Genomic DNA, 24,455 nt, shown 5'->3' on the forward strand with positions numbered 1-24,455 from the left:
ATTATTTAAGTTTTAGATTTTAGATTTTTAATTTTTAACTTTTCCAAAATAATCAAAAAATACCAAAAGATGTTTGGGAAATACAAATTTTTTTCAATTTTTTTTTGTAAAGAAGAAAAATATGAGTTTTCAAAAGTCGGGAAAGTGTGACTTTTAGTTTTTTAAAAGCAAATTACACTAAAAAAATCAAGATATATAACCCAAATACTTTTTAAAAACAACTTTTGACTTTTACCTCCTCAAAAGCTAAAATTAAAAAGAACTTTTACAAAATAATAATAATAATAATAATAATAATAATAATAATAATAATTTCTTGTTTAATAGATTTATTTATTTAAATTTCTATTTTTGTCGGGGTAGAAAAAGAAAGAAAATACAACACTTTAAAAGGGTACTTTTAGTTATGGAAAAAATGATTCGCTTTTTTTTGAAATTTTTTGTAATGAAAAATAAGAATTTTAAAAACGCGTTTAGTGCATCAATTTTATTTTCTTTTTAAATTTTCCACTTTTTAAAATTAAAGATTAAAATTTTAGAAAAATGATAATTATTGTTTTCTATATTTTTCATTACCAAATTTTTCTAAAACATTAGTAGGCTTGATGGATTTTTCATTTAAATAGAGTTGGGTCATTACGTAAATTGATGAATTATTTTTGAGAAACTTCATTAAATAGGTATATCTCCAGAAAAATCTCAATATTTTGGACAAATTTTTAATAAAGTCCTAAATTTTATTTTTTGAATAAAAAAGTCCCGACTTTTTCACATTTTGAATAGAAAAGCCCAAAAAACCGGCTAATTTATTCACTTTAATCGTTTTTGACCTGTTCAGCAGGTCATGAGACCAAATTGTTAATTTTTTGAAAATAAAAGGATTTTTTTGCAGATTTCGTCTAAATTTTTATATAATGTATAAACATATTTTTTACATATCTCTATCTATTTTTACGTATTTTTATATTTTTTTATATTTTTATAAGTATATATTTAAGTATTTTTATGTATTTTAAATGTATAAACGTATTTTTTTACTTATTTATATGTATTTTTAACCAATTTACATATTTTTTTATGTATTTTTTAAGTATATATTTACATATTTTTTTTACTTATTTATATCTATTTTTAACCAAAAGTTAGGGGTGTTTTCAGCAAATAACCATGAAATTTCGAGTTTCGTAAATTGACCATCAGATCCGCAGAGGGGGCTCTGCGGATCACTTAATGTCTCTGAAGAACTTAGCACATTTCTACGGAAATGAGGTTGCAACACTAAAAGACAATTTTTTATTGGGTTACTAAGGTTCCGCGGAGGTGTCTCTGCGGATCTTATGAACACCTCTGTTGATCGCTTAACGTTTCTGAAGAATTAGTATGAACAATTTTTTAAGAGAATTTTTAAAGGATTTTTAAGTATTTACCCATTCTTCAAAGACATTTAGCGGTCCGCAGAGGTGTTCACAAGATCCGCAGAGACACCTCTACGGAACCATTAGAATAAAAAAAATTGTCTTTTAGTGGTGCCACGTCTTTTCCACAGTATTGTGCGTCGTTTCTCAGATGATTAAAGGGATTTGCAGAACCATCTCTGTGGATCTCGTAGTCATTTTCAAAAAACTCAAAATTTCATGGTTATTTGTTAAAAACACTCCCTAAGTTTTGGTTATTTCATTAACTTTCTCATTATTTTTCATTGCGTTTCAATAACGAGTTAAGGTTCCCTTGTTGACTTTATGTGCTTGTTGGGTATTTTTCTTAGTTTTTATATGCTTTTAAGAAAGAAAAAAAAAAAAAACAAGAAATTTTTAGTTTTTACTTTAAACAAAATTTTTTTTGAATCCATAAACTATTTCAAATAGTTTTTTCGCATTTAAAAGTTAAAAGTTATTTTTGTCAAAACACTTTTGTCTAAATCAAATTCACAACTTCAAGATACCAATTAATTCAAGATTCTACTGCATTTCATGTGTCGATTGAAACTATAGTGTATCGGACACTTAAAAAAAAGACGGTTTGAGACTCGCTATCAATCTCCTGTTTTGCGGAAGACATGAATGCCTAAGATATAAAAAAAAAAAAAAAAAAAGTCCTACAAAATCCGTCCAATCTTCACCGATACAATTTTATGTTAACAAAAACACTCATAGTTTCAAACATACCACCCTTGTTAAGAATTAAATATTGATAAAAAGAAAAAAAAAATCTCCTTTAGTTGGAAGATTAAAAAATAATGATCATAGTACAAGAACAAATTGGATAATCAAGCAAGTGATTGGAGAGGAGAAAACGATATAAACTATAAAGAATAAAACATATGGACGGCCTCGTAGTCGTACATAAAAGAAAGAAAAATAAAAGAGAAGGTGCATGAATGAAGCATCCATCAAAATCTCTCGAAGCAAATTGGTGGGGTTGATTTATAATATATTATATGTAAAACATTTGTCTAATGATATTCTTAGATTTGATCATTGATTGTGATTAGTGATTACATCCAATGTATGATATCGCAACTACACAACAAATCTTATGGCAAGTCTTGATCAAACTTTCTTGCAAATGGCCAAGTGTTATCCCTTTTATATTTTTCTTTACTTGCAACATGGTGAATGGATTCTAGTCTTTAAACCCATCTTAATCATGCTTTTGTTGCAAATTTGTTATAATATTTATCTTAATCATGCTTTTGTTGCAAATTTGTTATAATATTTATCAGATTTTAAAAGCAACACGTTTGGAGTGAGTGTTCCTTGTGTGGATTAATGTATTTATAGCTTTAGCTTAAAAGATTCACTGAATATTATTTGATATATACAACAACTAATTTAGAACAACATAAAACCTCAATCAATGTATTTTGTAAATTTGGATCAAAAAAATCACTAAAAATATGAAAATAGTTTGATATATACTACAAAAATAGAATCACGATCAATGTATTTGAAGTTTTGGTGTAAAAGTATTACTAAAAGTTGGATTGATATATACAAGGGTATAAAAAGACATCAAGTTTTTTATTTTATTTTTTCGATTTTAACAATCTATTATTTTTTGAATTTAAATATGATTTGATGATTTTTTTTATGTCAAGTTTCAGATTACATAAATTCTAGCTAACGAGTCATCTAAATATAATATAAACATTTCATCATGACATGTCACTATCAGTATCCGGTGATATCACATTTTTGGTGTAAAATGAGATAAAATATAGTAAAATTTGTAATAATTATCCAAATATAGTGACTTTTACACAATTTAGTCTCATCGTCAAAAATAAAAAACTAAAACGTAGTGTTTTTTTTTTCAATTTAAACATCTTGAACGTTGCACCTACCCCTCTATTTCTATAGAAAACTGAATTTATGCTAAACTCGAGAAATACTCTTCCAGGTTCTCATCACAAATTACACACAATGGCAAAGGTTTAAATATAGGAATATATGCTTGGTAAACAAGCAAATAAAAGATAATGACTAAAATACTAGAAACTAAGAAACAATAAATATAATCCTAATCCTAATCTAAATGATGACAACCGGATAATTCCGACACTCCCCCTCAAGCTGAAGCGTGTAGGTCTTGAACACCAAGCTTGCCACGTAAGAACTGAAAATGATCCATTCCCAAAGATTTAGTAAAAATGTCAGCAACTTGATTCCTGGTGTGGATGTAAAGGGGCTTAATTTGACCAGATTCCACAGACTCTCGGACAAAGTAGCAAGCCATCTCCACATGTTTTGTTTGTTCGCGAAATACAGGATTATTGGCAATATGACGGGAAGCTTCATTGTCACAGTAAACAATAGTCGGCTCGGATTGCAACTTGTCCATATCAGAGAGTAGCCAATGGAGCCATAAGATCTCACTAATAGTAGCAGCCATCGCCTTATACTCAACCTCGACAGATGATCTAGACACCATAGATTGTTTTTTTTGTTTTCCAAGAAATTGGGGCTCTACCCGAGGTAATGAAATAACCGGTTTTAAAGCACCAGGTAAACGACCACCCAAGCCAATCTAAGTCACAAAATGCATTGAGAGTGAGATTAATGGTAGAAGGCAAGAAGATTCCTTGTCCTGGAGTGGTTTTAAGATAGCGTAAATCTCTGTGAACTGCGTTGAGATGAGGCTGTCTTGGAGAAGAAAAGAAATTGACTCAGAGTGTTAACTGCAAGTGTTATGTTAGATCTAGTGACTTGTAAATAAAGCAACCGCCCAATGAGACATCGGTAATGTCCTGCATCAACAAGTGGAGAATCAATAGCATGATCCAGTTTAATGTTGGTTTCCACTGGAAAATGACTAGGACAATACCCCTCTAGAATACTATCGACAAGAATGTCTAAGGTATACTTCCGTTGACTTAGAACCATACCATCTTTTGTACGAGTGGCTTCGATGCCAAGGAAGTATTTTACGAGCCCTAAGTCTTTAATGCTAAATTTGTTGTGCAAAAACGCCTTTATTTTAGCAATATGATCACCATTATTGTCGAGGAGGATGATGTCATCAACATAAATAAGAGTTGCAATATAAATGGTGTTAGTTTTAAACACAAAAAAGAGTGATCAGTCCTTGAGTGTTGAAAACTAATCTCCAAGAGAAATTCTGTGAATTTTCAATGCCAATTCCTTGAGGCCTATCGTAATCCATACCTGGATTTTCGCAACTTACATACACGAGTGTCACCAGGTTTACAAATCCATGGGGAACCTTCATATACACTTCTTCGTCAAGATCACCATGTAAGAAGTCATTGTTGACATCCAACTGGTGAATAATCCATTTCTTTTGAACCGCAACAGCTAAAATTGTTCTCACAGTTACTAATTTCGCCACCAGCGCAAAAGTTTCATTAAATTCGATGCCTTCTTCTTGTGTAAAACTTCTTGCAACCAACCCTGCATTGTATATTTCAACTCCTCATGATGGTTTGTAGTTTATTTTGTACACCCACTTAGAATCTATGGCCTTCTTACCTGGTGGTAGCTGTGTTAAAGTCCAGGTATTGTTACTTTCAAGAGCTTCTATTTCTTTCTTCATAGCCTCCTATCATTGCGGACACTTGCCAACTTGGGAAAAACATTTAGGTTCTTTTTGTGTAGAGCTAGCCATCAAGAAAGCTTTATGTGAGTTAGTAAAATGATCATAGGACAGATAATTAGATAAAGAGTGTACCGTTGAGGTTGAGGTCACTGAACTGCCATGAGTGAGAGAATGGTCTATGGAAGAGGGCAAATCAACTTGATATTCCCCAAACTTTTGTGGTTTTGTTCGAATCCTCTCAAGTCGTTGATTATTCTGCTAATTTGAGGATGGATCAATGCTATTCGTGGATCTATTGTTGGTTTCATAATGACCAAACTCGGATCCAATGGAGGTGACGACAGGCTGCTAATGTGGCGCATCTGGAGTGCTCCGAGACTCCTCTCCAGCAGGTATAACTGGCCTAACTTGAGGATTGGATTCTACATCTTCATGATCAAATTGAAAGGATGTAGAACCCTTGCGACTATCATCATGACTTTTTGTGTTAGTTTGTTCATGATATGGAAACTAGCATTCAATAAACTTGACATCTCGAGACACAAGAATTTTGTTTCTTGGATATCAAAGACCTTGTATCCTTTTTGTCTTTTTGGATACCCAATGAAGACACACGACCTCTCCCTTTTCTTCAAACTTGTCTCTTCCTTGTTTATTTTCTTTAACGTATACCAGACACCCAAACACTCTCATATGGTCATAACTAGGATTTTGTCCCAATAAGATCTCATATGGATATTTGTTTTTGATAAAGAGAGACAATAGTCTGTTTATAATGTATGTCGTCGTCAACACGCATTCTCCCAAAAACTCTATTGGCAATTTGGCTTCAATCTCAAGGCCCTTGCAACTTCAAGCAAATGCTTATGTTTGTGTTCAATAACCCCATTTTGTTGCGGGGTATGAACACAGGATGTTTCAAGTACCAATCCATTTTCTTCATAGAATTTCATCATGAAGTTGGAAGTAAATTCTCCACCGTTATCACTTCTAATTATCTTAATATTCTTTCCAAATTTTGTTTGTATCATGTTGTAAAAAGCAATCAAATTTTCACCAACATCAGATTTATGTTTGATTAAATAAACCCATGTAGATCTACTAAAATCGGCAACTATTGTAAGAAAATAATGAGCACCCGAGAGTGAAGGGACCTTATAACCACCCCATATGTCACAATGTATTAGATCAAAACAAGGAAGAGATGGGTGAGAATGGACACCCATTAAACTGCCATTTTATAGGCAGTAACTTTATACCACCTAGACTGGCTTCGTGAATGAGGTCTACTAACGGTAAGACTGACTTATTCTTATACATATATATAAGTATTAACTTTTAATATTATAATAGTATATGAGAATTTTAACTTTTAAAATTCTAGGGTTTGGAATTAAAGTATTCATAAGGGTGGCTTTACAAATTTCAAAACTTGAGGGCAAGTTTTGAAACTCTTCAAAAGTTTTGGTTTCCATAACTTATGAGTTTAATGTGGTTTTTATGAAAAATAATTCATTTTCCATAACTTGAGGACAAGTTATTGAAGACTTTAAAACCATTTAAGATGACTTTTAAAAAATGAGACTTTTTCATTTTCCATAACTTGAGGACAAGTTATGGATTTCATTAAAAGCATTTAGATCAAATATTCTAACTAACAAAAAATCAGACAATTTGTCTATGATCTGGTTAAACTCATAAGTCAAGATAATTTATATAAAAAATTTACAAGAAATTAGCCTATCATATAAACTAAGACAAATCTTGAAATTTTGACAACTATCTTATAATTAGATGAGCATGATCACTACCATATAAAAAAACAGAGTTTATGATTCAAAACTGTTGTCTGATCATGCAACTCGTCGAGCCCATCTATGGACTCGTTGAGCCCATCCATGGACTCGTCGAGTTCAAGGCAAAACAAATCCTATTCGTTGAGTCCAAGCATGAACTCGTCGAGTAGGTGTTGTCATAATAGTTTTTTAGCTTTGAAAAATAATACATTTGCATCAATATAATAGAAAACAACCAATGTCTTTGATACCACTGTTGGGTTTTAGTATACTACAACATCCTATGGTTCACAAACAACCCTAAATACTTTGGATCTATGTTTTCTCTAATTATAGATGCATTATTGTTTCCAAAGCATTAAGTCTACAACTAGCATATAATTGAAATAAACAACATAACTTACTAGTTAGGGTTTTACCTATTTATGTAGCTCGTGGAACTTGTTGTATTTGGCCTTTAAGAACTTAGCACCCCAAGTGTGATGCCTCAAACAATTCACAACACGCCTACGACAAAGGAGAACTTGAGAGAGATGTTACTAGCTCCAAAATCAGCTCTAATGAACTCCAATAATTAAAATAGCCGATTTTGGGTGATAAGGGAGTCCTTTTATAGTGTGGCAAAGTCTAGGGTTACATCCATGCAAACCCTAATGCTCATGACCTTTCATATTACCTAGGCTCCATGGGTTAAACTTCCATGGACTACCATATTGGTTTATTCAATCCTAAATAAGAATTGGCCCACACTATAAGAATCATTGATTTATCAAATTAATCCCCATATATTAAATTAGTCTCTTTGGATCACATAATAAATTCAAAATTAATTATTGATCAATACTAATTAAATAATATGATTTCATATTAATATATTAGAACTTATAATATATTAATAAATTATAAGTAACCTCTTACTCAAGTATCCATCCTATCAAATTGTCCTCGTGATATGCAAACCGAAATGAACCATGCTACTCTCGGGACAAGTACATACCTATTATAGTTATGGGCTTAGACACCTAATCCAACACTTTTTAGTGAGGAGGAACCTTTCCCCAAGGAAAAAACTCAAACCCTAACCCAAAATTATTTAGATCCGAAATCAAAAGCCATCAAAACTTTGAGATAGACCGTGAGATCATAGATATGGATTCTAGGGACAGTTTGATCACGTAAAGCTCCCATCTTTATTCGTATGCATGACTTAATCGGGCTTAAAATACCAAAAAGATGGTCTAGAAGTTGCATGGGACTTCCATGGCCATAAAGTTAGTACCTTTATGTCATGAAATCCCCTCAAGACCCTAGATCAGAAGGGTTTATGATATTGCCATATTTATACATATTTTTAGGCAATATTTTAATACATTTTGATTACTATTTTGGTTATTTGCATAGATAAATGGTACTTATAAGATTAAAATTGTATTTTGCAGCTAGAAGGAGCATTCTTGAAGAACAAGGACTAAAAGAGACAAGAGATTGAACTTTGGAGGCTTGGAAAATCAAAGAAAAGGAAAACCACATAAACAGCTGAAGCCACGTCGTGGCATTTAGTTATACGACGTGGCGTGGGCGATTATGGAAGATGAGTACACGGAAAGTTGAAATCCTTGCCCGATAAGGATTCATCTCAAGCCACCACGTGGAGTCCTAATCTATGACGTGGAGTTTGAACTCTCAAAAAGTATATAAATCCTTGGTACTCACGAGTTTGAGAGGTTGGCTGGAGATTAGAAGTTCCAGAAGACAATTTCAGGGAGAATTAAGAGAGAAATCAAGCATAGGTATTGGAAGAAGGATAAGAAGATCATTACTTTACTCTTGATTTGGTACAATTCAATATGTATTTATTAGTTGAAATTGTCTGTTTTATTTTATCTATGAGTAGCTGAATCTAGCTGCTTCTATTAGCTAGATGAAGTTAGAACTCATGGTTTGTGTTGGGTATATTGAATTGCGTCATTAGGCTATTTTGTATATGTCCCTTGTATACACGGTTTGGGTATGTCCAACCGTATATGTTATTAGGGTTATAGTATTTATAGTGCATGCATGCACCGTAGTTGGTAACTGTTGATTGATACTTTTGTAACCCTAGCACGCCTCTACAGTAGCAATTCTTCAAAGAGTTCTTCTGAGGTTGTGCCTTTTAATCATTCGACACTAGTTGATACATCTCGTGTTCTTTTTTTTTATGTTGTGCTTATACTATACTAGTTAGAGTCTAATCGATCTAAGAGGATTTTATTCTTATCAATTGGTATCAAAGCAGGAGGCTGAGTACTCAATACACAACTCTTTTGTTTGAAGAAATTACTAGGGTTTTTGCAAATATTGGATCTGTTGGAGCCGTCACTGATTTATTGGCGTAACTCTATGATCTCGATATTAACCTAATAAGTGTTTATAAGTCTAATTCTTGACAGGTATAGATATCAAGTCAACATGCAGCACGATGATTTATAACTAAACTCTATCAACATCACAAGCATCATAGGATTGACGACAAGGATTCCAATCTTACTCCCTATGGAGTATGAAGTCTGGGCACCCCATTTTGAAGATTACGTCGTTGGATCTGAGGATAATGGTTAATTGATATGGAAAGCCATTACTCTAGCCCCATTTGTTCATACTGAAACTCGAAGAACCATCAAACCTCAAAAGGAATACAACCAACTACTCATTGATGTGAAGGAAGTCCCTAAGGATGAGAAAGAATAACTTATCAGCAATATCAAAGCAATGAGGGTAATCAGATTCGCTCTGCAGTCTGATACGTTTCGCTTAGTAAGTTCCTATACTACAGCGAAAGAGATCTGGGATAGGCTTAAAGAGTTGTACTCTACTGATGCTAATCTCAAGCATGATATCCAAACCCTTCTGCTTTTGGATGTTGGGTCCTTTACACAAAATCCAGAAGAAAATTCGATTAAGTCGTTTAATTGCTACAACCATCTACTTAGTAGAATGGTGAAGCATGGTATCGGGCACGAACTGATCGAACAAAAAGTTACCTTCATGAATAGACTCAGATCGGAGTGGATAGTTGTCGTGTCTATTGTTAAAGCACACAAATAATTGAAGAGTTATACATTGGCTAAACTCATTGGTATTCTTAAGTCACCTAAAAGCATGGTGACAAAAGAAGCGAAAGTGGTTTCGGGTATGGGATCTTTAGCTCTCATGGCGAAAGGCAAAAATGTTACAGAGGAAGAATCTAAAAAGGAGCTCTCTGATTGTGATATTTCTAGTGAAGATTATGCATTAATGATGACAAATCTCAAACGGTTCACCAAAAATAAATTTCCATCTACCAAGAACAGAAACTGGCAAGGAAGTTATAGTGCTGAGAAAGTGAATGAGGAGAAAAGCGCTCCTAATAAAGAAGAAGAGAAGGAGAAGAACAGGCTTGTAGGTGATTCTGGCTATGACTACAATTATTTTCATGGTAAAAATCATCTAGCAAAAGAGTTCATGTTGAGAAGACTAAACGAAAAGAAAGATGGCGAGGATGATGAGACTTACTACCTACGTAAGTTGGAGGAGATTAAGAAGAAGAAAACCACTAACAACTCTATGCTTGCTTTAATTGTGCAAGAAAACGTTGAAGATGAGTTTGGAGGAGTGGAGATATGGTCAATTGACTCAGAGGATGAGGAAGTTCGCAAGCCCACACATGGCAGGGCATTCGTTGCGAAGGAAGAAAACTCAAAGTTCTTCGGGAGGTGCTTGATGGTGACCAATGGCATGACAACTGATAGTGGATGCGAGGATGCAAACGGAAGAGGAGATGACAGGTGTTTTGCTGTGAAAATTGTGAGCAAATCCATGAGTGTGATTAACTGATCAAAAAGGGGCACACTATTCTTGAATCCCTTAGTGTACTTGTATCTAACTATGAATCTAAACTGAATGACCTAAAATTCACGTTTTCGAGTATAAGTAATAGTCTTAAACAAACTCTTCTAGTGAATGCTAACCTAACTGATAAAATCAGCAGGACATCATCCAAGAGTGAGGAGCAAAGGATGTGGATTGATAAGATAGAGTCTGAGTTGTCTATGTCTAGAGATGAATCAATTTATTTGTTGTGGGATAATTTGAAGCTTTTGAAACAAAGAAACATCTTTTGTTTAATTGCTAACGACTTTATTCAAATATTACTCAGTTGCATTTAGATTGTGAAATAGGCAAAAATATTCACAAAATGACCTTGCCTTTTCTTGAATTCAAGGAAGACAAGATTGATGTTGATTGTTACAAGTGTGAATCTATCGTCTCATCAGACGAAACATCTGAAGCTTATAGAATTGGAATGGACAAAGTTGAATCTTTTATTAAGTCCAAAGACTACAAGGACATGTTGAGAAACTTGCTTGATGAAAATGACAAGTTGAAAATCAAGACCGAAACCATACAGAAATTTGACTCATTGAGTTGCAAGTTAAGTTTAGATAATAAAATCAATCTTGAAAATACATCTGAATTTGATGAGGACAATGACACGAGTGAAATATTTGTGGATGAGGTTGACTATTCTGAGTTTGTGAAAACCGAAACTGAACCGGTAAAAGTCCTTATTTCTGAAAACACAGTTGAGTTCGCTCATATTTCTCAAACTAAACCAAAAAATTGAAAGAAAAAGCTACGGTTTATCCTAAAGTCCAGACTGTCCCAAATCAAGTCTTCAAAGTCAATGGAGTGGAAAAAACTCAAACAGTAGAATTAACATCGCTCGTAGAAGAAGACAACAAAGACGGGTGTGACAATTACCTTTTGTCTACACCAATTGACAATGCAGACAAAACCGTAGGTCTGTCAGATAGGACCTCTTGGAGGAAAAAGGGATGTTATGTAGCTAATCCAATAAATAAACCCTCAAGTTTTGAAAAGGGTAATCCAAGTGTTACTAAGGAGTGTCCAAGCGAAGCTCATTCTAGAAAGAGCGAATCTCATACAAGTAAATCAAAGCGAAAGGCAAATATTCACAAATCCTCAAAGCAACTTGCTGAGCAAAAACGTCAAAGGAATAGGAGATATCATAAAAATCTTGACGAAAGGAAGCAATTTTGGCAATCCCAAAATTCTATCTACGTTCACAAGGAGAAACCTTCAATTCAAAAGGTGAAAGCAAGTTCGCTTGCGAATACTAGTCAATGTTCGCACTGTCATTCTTGCAATCAGAAAAAGCAATCAAAGAACTTTGCTCCAAAATCCTCTTCTTCAACAAAATCAAGCATGAAACCAAAGATTCATCAAACCCTAAAATCTTCTCCCAAAGATGTCAAGGGAAAGGGAAAGCTAGTTGAAGAGCCCAAAGTTCCAACCAAAAAGTCGATATCTGATTCTAAGAGAGTAGAAAGAGAATTCATCAAAAATCAAATTAAATCTAAAAGCAAACAATCTGATTTAAAAGAGATGAAACTCAAAGATAATAAGATTAAAGTTTTTACCATTAAAAGGAAAGATGAAACAACTTTAATTAAGAGAACTTATTTGCTTGACCTTGCTATTACTTTTCCTCGTTCTATAAAAGGCTCACCAGGACCCAAGAAACTTTGGGTTCCTAAATCTGCTTAATCTTTGTAGGTTATTCGTGACGATCAGTTTGCCAATGAATGGTACATAGACAGTGGTTGCTCACGTCACATGACTGGGAGAAAGGAAGAATTAAGGGAGTTTCGTGCACTGAAAAATAGTGGAAATGTAAAGTATCGTAACAACTCATTTGGAACAATCAAAGGCTATGGGATGATTACGAACGGAGATTTCTTAATATGAAAGGTGGCTTATGTGGAAGGACGACAACACAACCAGATCAGTGTTTCTCAATTGGTTGTGGGAACAGGATTGAAAGTAAGCTTTGATGATGAAGGTTCGGAGATTGTAGAGAATGAAACGAATGTTGTTCTTTTGAAGTCTCTAAGGAAAGGAAAAATATATCCTCTAAATTTGAACCCGATAAGAGGAAAACCTACTATCTGCTTGCTAACGAAAGCTCACTTCAATGATAGTTGGCTACGCACAGACGACTTTCGCATCTAAATTTCAAGGATATCAACAAGATCGTGCTTGGTGATCATGTGCGAGGGCTTCCTCTATTGAAGTTTGATAAGTTTCATTTATTTACAGCATGCAAAATGGGGAAGCAAAGAAGGAAAATCCATCCAACTCGAGTAAACACGAAAATCATTGAACCTTTAGAACTTCTACACATAGACCTTTGTGGACCTTCTGCAATCAAAAGTGTCGGTGGTAGTAAGTATATTCTTGTTATAATTGATGATTTTTCACGTTTCACTTGGGTTTTCTTTCTTAAATAGAAATCTGAGACAACTCCTACACTCAAGAGTTTCATAAAGAAAGTTGAGCTTCGGCTGCGAAAGCTGGTTTACAGTATTCATAGCAATAATGGGATGGAATTTAAAAATCAAGAATTTCAAGAATTTCTGACTGATAATGGAGTCACACACAAATTCTCTGCTCCTTACACTCCAGAACATAATGGCGTAGTTGAAAGACAAAACCGTTCTTTGTGTGAAGTTGCTCGAACAATGCTTACCTTCGCTTCGCTACCATTATATTTCTGGGCTGATGCTATTGCAACGACATGCTTTACACAAAATAGATCCTTTCTGAACAAACGATTCTCTCTTACTCCATATAAATTATTAACAATCGCAAACCTAATTGCTTCCAGGTGCTTCATCTTCAATTCCAAGGAAAATCAGAACAAACTCGATGCGAAAGCTGATGAAGGTATCTTTCTGGGGTATTCGCTGACATCCAAGGCATTTAGGGTCCTCAACAAACGCTCAATGAAGATAGAGGAGACCTACTATGTCACATTTGATGATAACTATTTGAAGAAGATTCAACAAACCGAAGCCTATCGGAGGAGATCTTTCCAAAGCCAAGTCCAGTAGCGGCTCCTATCTTAACTCTACATGATGAGTTTATGCTTCTCTTTGATGAACCAGAAAAAGATATTTCTTCTGAACATAAAGCAGTAGACAACAAAGAAAATGAATTCAAGAAAATCATCAACGATGCTGTGAAAAATATGGAAAACAAACCTCCTTATTCAAACGAACCTCTAAGTTCAAGCGAAACAACAACAACACACACCATTGCAGGGGGAGGGTTCATCTTCGTCTTCTACATGTAAAGTGCCTTTTGAGGTGGGAACATCAATCTACAAGTACTACCCATGAACATCCAGCTGAGGGGGAGCAATCTGAACCTGAGAGCGACGAGCCATCATCATTTGAGGGGGAGAATAAAGAAGCGAATGATGATTTGGATGTACAATATAAATTCGAAGAAGTAAATGCCAGACTGGATCCTTCTTACGATCCAAATTATCCTCCACTAACGAAATGGACCAGAGATCACCCAAAAGCTCAAGTCATAGGTGAATCATATGCAGGTGTCCTCACACGATCACAGTTAAAAGTGAAGCAAAATGTATTATTCTCTAAGGTGGAATTTTGTATGTTAAACTCATTCGTTTCTAAGGTCGAACCCAAAATTGTCGACACAGCTCATGATCACTCTGATTGGGTGCAAGCAATGCAAGACGAACTCAATGAGTTTAAGCGAAACAAGGTTTGGAGACTAATTGCAACTCCACCAGATGCATTAGTTGTTGGTTTTAAATGGGTATTTCGCAATAAGGTGGATAAAGTAGGAAATGTGATAAGAGATAAAGCGAGACTAGTAGTCACAAGATATTGTCAGGAAGAAGGAATCGACTATAAAGAAACTTTCGCTCCTATAGCAAGGTTAGAATCTGTCCGCATCTTTCTAGCATATGCAGCACACAAGAATTTTGAGGTGTTTCAAATGGACGTCAAATGTGCTTTCTTGAATAGAGAAGTGGAAGAGACTGTATATGTCGAGCAACCACCGGGTTTTGTGAACGAGAAATTTCCCAATCAGTGCTACATTTTAGATAAAGTTGTTTATGGTGTAAAGCAAGCGCCAAGAGCCTAGTATGAAAATCTAACTTGCTTTCTTAAAATGTAAAAATTCAAACCTTCATTCATAAGAAAGAGGGTGACCACCTAATGATCGTCCAAATTTATGTCGATGACATCATATTTGGTTCTACGAATCCTAAATTAACAGTTGAGTTTCGCAAGTTGATGGAGACTAAATTTGAGATGAGTTCAATAGGCCCAATTAACTTTTTCCTTGGACTGAATATTAGACAGGGACCAAAAGGCAATTTTATAAATCAGGAGGCTTACACCAAAACCTTACTGGCAAAGTTTGGCATGATGGGAGACTCAAGAGTGAAAGTTCCAATGGCATTCGGAACGAAACTAACACCATCTCTGGATAAACCGGATGCTGATATAACTATGTATCGCCAGATGATAGGTTCAGTGATGTATTTAATAGTTAGTAAACAGGACATTATGTTTTTCGTTTGTTATTGTGCCAGGTTCCAGGCAAATCCATGCGAACCTCACGTGGGGGCAGTCAAAAACATCTTCAGATACCTGAAACAAACCTCTTCCATTTGTGGGTATCTGATGGTTGTAAGGATAAGGCAGGAGCCCCAGCAGAGAGGGGACGATCATTTTAGTGTCAGCCAGGGTAGGCTCGTGCTCCAACAGGTGATTATGCGGGTCTGTTATCTTTTGTGTTTTCTTCAGTTGTTATCAGTATTTATGTGCCTGGAAATTATTTTGGGTAAGCGTTATATTTGGTTTAATTCACTATTATCCATGTGTTATTGAGGCGTTGTATCTCATGTAGCGGGTCCTAAGGTGTTCGGTTTTTATTGTGTTTTTGGTCGAGATCGGTTCAGGGTTATTGTGTGGAAGGTCTTTGGTCAGGATTTTGTGGGTTGGTTTTTCTGTAATCGGTATGGTTCAACAGTTTTTGTATTTTGTTCCATTAGGAGTGGCAGTTGCCTATGAAAGAACAGTTGGGTCCAAATGCTACCGCTGTTAAGAGAGTAGTGGTAGCAGGAAGATGGTGGTATCAGTTGCATGAGTTGTTTGGTCATTGGAATGACAGGGGAGTTTCATATTTGATTATGTTACAGTCGATTAGGATTCAGGGATTCTTCAAGAATGGGAGTGGGGATGAAGATTTTTCGGTTCAGGGCAAAGGTTATGGGTTTAGTCGCAAGCATAAGAATTCAGGAATTGGTATCATGGGAGGTGATTTGGAATATCAAATTGGTTAATGTTCCAAGAATATTCTTCATGGTTTTAGGAATCAGGCGACCAATGAGTTTGGATATCAGTGGAATGTTGGTTTGGTTCAACACAAGGAATAGGCGATTCATGTTATTTGAGGGAGATGGATTGGAGATCCATAAGGATTAAGAGGTGAGTAATCTTCGTTGAGTCCAAGTAGGGGAGAAGTAAGTGGTTGTTCAGATTGAGGTTTGTGTTGTTAGGAGTTCAGGAAACTCCCAGCCGCGGGTCGGCATCTCCATTGTTATCATAGTAAGTCGTGGGATTTAAATGTGTAACCGAACTTCTAGTTGGTTATAGGATTCAGCTCAGTATGCATGACACTTAGATATCAGACCATGTGGGGGAGCCCACGATATTCCAGGTCAAAATCATGGCTAGTTGGAAATTTTGTAGGACTCCAATGAGATCGTAGCATTCATCAGCTCGAGGTAGACTATTATTAGGTTTGGTCACGAACATAGAAGAGGAATCAGTTCGTGCCCTGCGCATGGCGGTTAGGGTTGTCAAGGAATTATTCTATGTTCTAGGTTGAGGATCATTGGGGTCCAAGGTGGGGCCAGGTCTGAGTGGCCCTTGATGGTCGGGGCTCGTATGTGGTGCCCGTTTGTTTATGGTAATTCAAGTGGGGCCTCGGAGAGACCATTAGGTCATGGTTTTGATTCTGAGTTGCAGGATCAAGTGGGAGGTTAGTATGTGGCACAGAGGGTTTATAGGCTGGGTAGCCTTGTGGGAGGTCTTTTGGAAACCTGGTGGTTGGACCAGGTGTGAGACTGGTAGTCTCAGAGAGGGTTTGGGAATATTATTTATATCTCGATCTAGTAATGGGTTGTCAAGAATCATAAGGTTTTGAGTATAATGCAAGTGCAGATTCGTGAATCTTGGGTTATGAGTGAAGTACCGAATTGGTTTTGGGTAAGATCTCGAGTCGGGTATCGCGCGTGTTCTGTGTCGGGTTTCTCGTTGCAGTGGAGTAAGAATTTGGGGCATCTATATGCCAAGGGAATCAATCGTAGGGTTCAAAGATAATGAATGGGTTTAGTTTTGATGGCAAATCGAGCCATTGTGTTGTGCCTTGGGTTAGTCTTGTCTATGGAGGACCCACAGCATATTCGAAATCGGGAGAAGGTAAGGTATTGGAGACCGGGTAAGATATGAGACTGCAGTGGGTCTTGTATCATTCATTCTTTTAGTAGAGGATTTGGTGACGATGTGTTTGTGGGCAAGTTTTATCAGTTAAGATTCTCTTTCGGGAGTCGCATGGGGCTATTGTGTATGGGTGTCTTTTGAGTCTGTAATTGGGTAGGCGTCCGGTGTTTCGGGTAGTTGGCAGACAAGTTGGGACCAGGTAGGTCTCGGTTGCTTTTTGAAAGAAGCTAAGTGGCAACAAGGTGAGACGAAGTGGTTTCAAGATTTGGGATTTGTTTGTGGAGTCGTTGTATTTCGGGGTATATGATAAGCCGCTTGCAGGGGATTAAATAATCTCAGGGTGGTTGATTTGACTCTGTTGTGCAACTCTCGTATGAGTCTAACCATTGCAGGGATGAATCTCCTAGTCACAGGATTATTTGAGCCTTTTATCGAGTATAGTGTTTTGTAGCTGTATATGACTGGTGATTTTGTCCCTTTAAAAGCATCAAGAAAATTTGGGTTGGAAGTATTTTGTCTAGTCTGGTCTTGTTATGGAATTGGTTGATAGTGGTTCATAGGGGTGAGCTGTCAGGAAGTCATATCATTTTGAGATTTTGGGTATCAGGAAAGGTAAAGGTGTTTTTCTGCAAGATTTTAAGGTTCCTTCGGCTAGGGTTGACTTCAACTGCCTTGAGAAGGTTGTAGTATTCTCGGGTTGTGAAGATGAGTCCTTATGGAGACAGTTTTGGTTGGTGTTATCTATCATGGAGTTTGGTATTGTGTAGGGTTTTCAGGTTCAGGTATAGTGGTTGGGTATCTTATATATTGGATTTGACATCGGTATGGGTGGGTGGTTATCCGAGCGGGGTGACTTCCTTAGTCTTTTTGGGGTTCAGGGAGTTCAGTCAAGATTGTCAGTTCAGTAGCAAGATTGTAGGGAAAGATTTCAAGGATGAAATCTAATTTAAGTGGGGGAGAGTTGTAACAACCAGAATCTAAAAGAATAACTATGGAAATAAATTCTCTTTCCTGGGGACCAACACATCGAGTTGATGAAGGGAAACTCGACGTGTTGGAGGCTTTTGGGATGCACATTTTTATGGACCAACTCAGCGAGTTAGTGAAGGGAACTTGACGAGTTGGAGGTTGATTGAGAAACACTAATTTTTAGGGTGTTGCACCCTATTTAAAGGCCTTAAGTCCCTTGGTTGGCATCTTTACTATCCTCCCCTGTCCAGAAAACCCTAATGGTGTATATCACCTTCTCTTGTGAGTGTGTGTGTGCGAGCTTGTATAGGGTCTTGAGTGTTGATATTTTGTGCTCTTTTGAAGAAGATTTAAAGTTGGAGGTGTAAAGCTTGAAGGGAAGACTTCGATCCAAAATTTCCCTACTTATCGAAGCCCTTCGGAGATATCAAGTTTAAACCTTGCTTTGTTATTGTTTATATCTCTTTGTTTTGGGATTTTATATTGATTTTGGGCTCATGGTTGGGTTGTCAAGAAGCTGAGTGTTCCAAGGGTTATCATGTTACATATGGCCCTTGTATGGCCTCATTTGGCTTAAAGTTGCAAACTTTACTAGATTCTAGGTCCCATTCATTAAATAAGTCCCTTGTTAAGCCCTTCTCGAGCCTTAGGGTTTCTTTTCAGCATGTATAGACATAAAGTTGGAAACTTTGCATGATTGCCAAGCCTTTGAATGCCAGATCTGCATTTTGGGGTTATGTCCTTGAAGATTAAGGGCTTAATTGGTCAAGCCTCACTCTAATGAGTCTAGGGTTTGGGTTTGACTCATTTTGGTGGTTCCTAAGGGTAAAGTTGGAAACTTTATCCTTCTAGACATCATTTTGAAGAAGATCCGAGATTTGGAATTCCTAGATTCATGGAAACAACTTAATGCATTAATCTGTTGGATTTCTGGTTAACTCGGTGAGTTCATTAGTGAACTCGGCAAGTTGATAGGATTTTTCCCGATCTGTGCAATTAATGGAGAAACTCGATGAGTTGAAGGGCAACTCGGCAAGTTGGGTCAACTCGGGTTGTTGACTTTGACTTTTGACTTATGTCTTTGAACAAGTTTTCCCCAAGGGGTACTTGGTGTAATCTGAATTGTAATTAAGGGAATTATGAGCTTAGAATAAGGTCCATATGGGGTAGGGCCTAATTTGGAAAATTAGGTCATTAGTGGGCTTTTATGGATCTAGTAGTTTCTGATATTTTGGGCTTGAGTTATAATGGGCCATCTAGATACAAAGTGTTTGGACTAGAAGGATTGGTTGGGCCTTTAGGGAAGGCCATGTAAGGAGTTTGGGTCCAATTTGGAAAATTGGTTCATTGGTTGATTAGTGGGCATTTGGGCATTTCAGATTGTTGTTTGGGCCATAGATTTGGACAAGGTTAGGTTAGAGGTAAAATGGTCATTTTACCCCAGGTATGGAGTTGTGGTTGGATTGGAGCCCAATTGCTAATTGGGTGTATTGTTGGTATTGATAGTTTGGGAAGCCATCAGGGCAGCAACTAAAGATTCTTTCAGTGAGTTTCTGCAGTGCAAGGTGAGTCTTCTCACTATATCCACATGTCGAAGGCACCAATATCGGCCCATTACGTGTTATGTGGTATGCAAGTTATCTCTTTGATACTTGCATGGAAGACCCCGGGGGAGCCCGTGGCATTTGGATATCAGACCATGGGGGAGCCCATGGCATTCCAAGTAAAGACAATGGGGGAGCCCATGTCATATAAGATAAAGACCATGGGGGAGCCCATGACAACTATATGTACGTTGCATGATATTATGTGGTTGTATGTTTTGTGGTATTTTGGGGAACTCACTAAGCTTTGTGCTTACGGTTTTCAATTACTCTGATTCGATGATGTTTTGCTAAATTTTGGTTACTTTGAGTTTATGGGTATAATATGTATTAGCAATTTATTAATCTAAAAAACAAAAAATTTTATGTCATGATTTTTTGGGCGTTACACAAGGCAAGCTCATTAGTTTGATATCCTGTTATTCTCTGATATGCTCAGTATGAAATAGATAGTCATGATTATGTTAGTTGTCGATATGCTAGTCTAGTAGATCTGTAGAACTTCCCGTGATTCTGTCAGCATGATTATATGTATATATTGTTATCTGTTATATGTCGACATATTGTGTTGGGTTGAGGTTGTACTGCTTTGTGCGGTAGACAACAAACCCTGGAGCATTCCATATATGAGCTTAGGGTCGGGTAGGGCATGCCAAACTCATACTAAGGGCTCATAAGCATTCCAGATACGAGCTGAGGACCGGATGGTATGCCAGACTCGTACTGATGACTTAAAGGTATTTCAGTTTGATGACTATTTGGTCGGGAGCTAGCCATACATAAGTTGTGGGCCCTGAGAGCAAGCCAAACTTATGATGTGGGTTAAAGGGTAATCCAGTCTTTTAGCTGTGGACCCAGTACATGTTATTATTATATATGTTATCTGCTTATGTGTTGGTACTTTGGGGGAACTCACTAAACTTTGGCTTACAGTTTTTAGTTGTGGTTTTAGATACTTCGGATGATCGAGGAAAGGCGAAGGTGTGACCGTACACATCCTCTTGTTTACGACTTATGATTTTGGGAGATTCTGATGTTTGGAAAGTGTTTTGAAAACTATGGTTTGTAAGAAATTTATGAATTGGGTTGATTTTAAAAGTTAAATTTTTTTTGTGATTTTTACGGTTGTTATAGTGAGCATGAGTGTAATATGTAGTGAGATTTTTGATGTATTTTGTTGATGTAAATCATCTGTTTCATAGTGAATGAAATGATGATGTTGGAAAGTTCTTGAGTTGTTTATGTTTTTTAGACTATGGATGCTAGTTGTTAAAATATAAGTATTGATATTAAGTTCTTATGATTCTAAGATCATAGAAATGAAAACAATCATGATTACGCTATAATATAATCTAGAGTAAATTATTGAAATCGTCCCTATGGTTTGGTCAAAATTTCACGTTTAGCCCATAATTTTTTTTTTTGCACTCGGATTGTCCCTGTGGTTTGATTTTATTGCGTGTTTTGTCCTTATGGTTTGGTCAAAATTGCACGCTTGATCTCTAACTTTATGTATGTAAGGGACGAAAAAAACAACAAAATCAAACCATAGAGACGATGCGAGTGCAAAAAATAATTAGGGATCAAACGTGTAATTTTGACCAAACCATAGGAATCATTTTGGTAATTTACTCTATAATCTACATGAAGCAAGATATACTGAGATTTTTGGATTCCAATTAGTTTTCAACAAAAAAAAAAAAAAAAATTTCGGTTCATGATTACATTAAACGTCTTATCAACATCAAGTTATAATGTATGATACACACTAAGGTCTTGGGAACAAATTTAAATACAAGTTCATTTGATCCAAATTTATATACAAGTTCATTTGATAGGATATTCTAATCTTGATCCGAGATTCCAAAACATAAAAAAATGTTAGTAAAGATTTCTATTGACAAACTTGTCATGAATGACATTATTTTTGAGGAAATAGTCAACAATGCAATTTAATACAAAAGATTATTATACGTTGTCCATCATTCTTGAAACAAATGATAAATATGTTCAATTAATTCCAAAACACAAATGATTTGACTTAAAGGCTACTTGATTTATATACCACACGCTTTATAAACATTCATTCTAAAACAAGTAGACATTAAAAAAACCCATAAATAGACAGAAAATCACACATATATGTTCAATTAATTCCAAAACACAAATGATTTGACTTAAAGGCTACTGATTTATATACCACACGCTTTATAAACATTCATTCTAAAACAAGTAGACATTAAAAAACACATAAATAGACAGAAAATCACACATATATGGATATGGTGTGTGCCGCAAGCGTAGACCGCCGGCGACACAGCTTATTGTCAAATTCGTCAACCTTAGCACAACCACCCCATTAACACGAATCTTACGTTTTATATAGGAACTAATTAAACTCAACTCACTGGGTTCTTACTCGCTCAACTCGGTTTATACGGAAACAACTCAGATGATAACCGGGAAGTCATCCAACGTCCAAACATCACCTGCTGACTCACCACCGAGTCCACCAAACTGAGTCGACTCATGATCAAGACCCAGGAACGTCTCAAGGTTCGAGATCTGTTCCTTGAATTCGTACTCATCAGTGTTCGAGTAGTAGGATGATGGTATATGGACGGTTGACTGAGTCGACTCAGTTCGCAGCTTTTTCGCCGGTGGTAACGGAAAGTTGAGCTTGGCCTTACCACCTCTGATACGTTTGGCTGCTTCATCGTAGGCTTGAGCAGCTTCTTCAGCGGTGTTGAACGTACCGAGCCAGACTCGGACACCCTGCTGTGGGTCTCGGATCTCCGCCGCCCATTTTCCCCATGGCCGCTGCCTGATCCCTCTGTACTTGTTCTTCCTCGCTTTTGGCTTCTTCTCGATAGGTTGTGATTTTTCTGAAATTAAAAAAAAAAAAAAAAAATGTTTATCTTTTGGTTGTCGTCGATATGTTTTTTCAATCATTGGTAGTTATAACTTATAACAATGATGATAAGTTTTAATAATGGAAAAGAACAAGGATAAATTTGATCGCCTTTTCAAGTTGTTTGTACATTCAATGTCTATTGTCAAACCCCGATTTTAAAATTTCAAATTGTTTGTTTTAAAGTATTACAAGTTAATAATAACTTGTGTTCCTTTTTATGAAAATTATAATTTTGGGCTTAAAGATTTCCAAATTAGACAAATAAGTTACCAAAAATCTAGTAATAGATCCAAAATCTGTAAATCCAGTTGTTTGTACGTCACTGAACTCAATAAAAACAAAATTCTAGCTTCCATTTGCTTAAAGTGTAGCTTTACTTTTCTCTGAAGAAACTTGGATTAAACAATAAATTCAAAATCAAGCAATAACCACAGAAGGTATCGATTAGATGTTAGAATATGAATATAAGAACAAAATATCGAAAAATAAACGGAGATTCCTTTGTAGAATGTGTCAATGGCGTGTTATTCGATGCAACCTGTTAAAGTTTCATCAAATTAATACACAGTGTGTATGTGTTTAAACATGGTGGAGCTGATACCTTCGTCGAAGATTTTTTTGTGCTTTGAAATAGTTTTGTTCTTGATAGCAACTTCAGTGGTGGAAAGGAGTGTTTGTGGTTTGAAATCCCAGCCGAAGAGATCGGAGGTGTCAAACTCGGACCAGAGATCGTCGGCCGACAGCTTCCGGTCGCGGTTGAAGACGGGATCCGCGTCCGAGATTATTGCTCCACCGCACATTTTTGGTGTTGTCAGAGAGAGAAAAAGGGAAATGCAAATGGCTTGATGAAGTTGCTTATTTATAGAGTGGACAGTTACAAAGAAAGTAATAAGGGGAAAAAGACAAAATAATAATAATAATAATAATAATAATAATAATAATAATAAACCCTTCTCTAGTCTCATTTTGTGATTACTTGTCATATTATTATGGAGTATATATTAAAACAAAATATCTTAAAAACGTTATAAGTTTTGGATTTCACCATTTAGAGGATCTCCATTTCATTTTCATTCTTTATTTTTTCCCTTATTTTCTTTCTCATTCTTCTCCAACTCTTCCCCATTTATTCACCTATTTTGGGATATAAATAGTATTACACCAAATATAGTGGTATACTATTCATTTCTTACAAAATAAGGATGAATTTTACGTTGTCGGTTTTAGTCCATCTATTTATATATTTATATATTTCTAGTTCGTTTTTACCTACTAAATATAATTTAAATAAAATATTTAATAATTATAATATTTTGTTATATATTAAATATATTAATTAATTATAAATATAAAATTTGTTTTTTTCCTCAAATTCATATAAAAAATTAAATACATATTAAAATTTTAAAAAATGATAACGTATTTTACAAAAACTTATAATTAAAATATATATTACAAATACGATAGATGTTGAATTGACGATAGACGAAAACAGTTAATTCCAACAATTTCTTGCTCGATATAAACGTATTAAAGATAAAGAATCACACTCCAGTCTACGAAATGCGTTAGTTGATCATTTGTGGGAAATTTATTCCAACGTATAAATATTTTATCTATGCATGTATAATATGATGGGTTTTGGTCATAAGACATCCTATGTGCTCATACAAACCCTAATGCTTGGATCTAGGTTTCTCTATTGTACATGCTTTGAATCCAAGACTATAAACCCTAATTCTAA

General features: G+C 35.7%; 2 protein-coding genes across 2 annotated transcripts; both read right to left on the bottom strand.

The window, feature by feature from the left end:
• Positions 1-3,567: 3,567 nt before the first annotated feature.
• Positions 3,568-5,052, bottom strand: LOC145035252 (uncharacterized). Its single transcript, XM_078983825.1, has 3 exons — positions 4,989-5,052; positions 4,684-4,910; positions 3,568-4,026 (listed from the first exon to the last, which is right to left on the bottom strand). The coding sequence occupies exons 1-3, from the start codon at positions 5,050-5,052 to the stop codon at positions 3,568-3,570; spliced, it is 750 nt and encodes a 249-aa protein (XP_078839951.1).
• Positions 5,053-21,968: 16,916 nt separating this feature from the next.
• Positions 21,969-23,559, bottom strand: EBP (ethylene-responsive element binding protein). The gene is made up of 2 exons (XM_078983204.1): positions 23,313-23,559; positions 21,969-22,682 (listed from the first exon to the last, which is right to left on the bottom strand). Exons 1-2 carry the CDS (start codon positions 23,509-23,511, stop codon positions 22,246-22,248), a joined length of 636 nt encoding a protein of 211 aa, XP_078839330.1. The 5' UTR covers positions 23,512-23,559; the 3' UTR covers positions 21,969-22,245.
• Positions 23,560-24,455: the final 896 nt, after the last annotated feature.

Source organism: Lactuca saligna, chromosome 3 (assembly GCF_052625555.1).
Source record: "Lactuca saligna cultivar CGN05327 chromosome 3, ASM5262555v1, whole genome shotgun sequence".
NCBI lineage: Eukaryota > Viridiplantae > Streptophyta > Magnoliopsida > Asterales > Asteraceae > Lactuca > Lactuca saligna.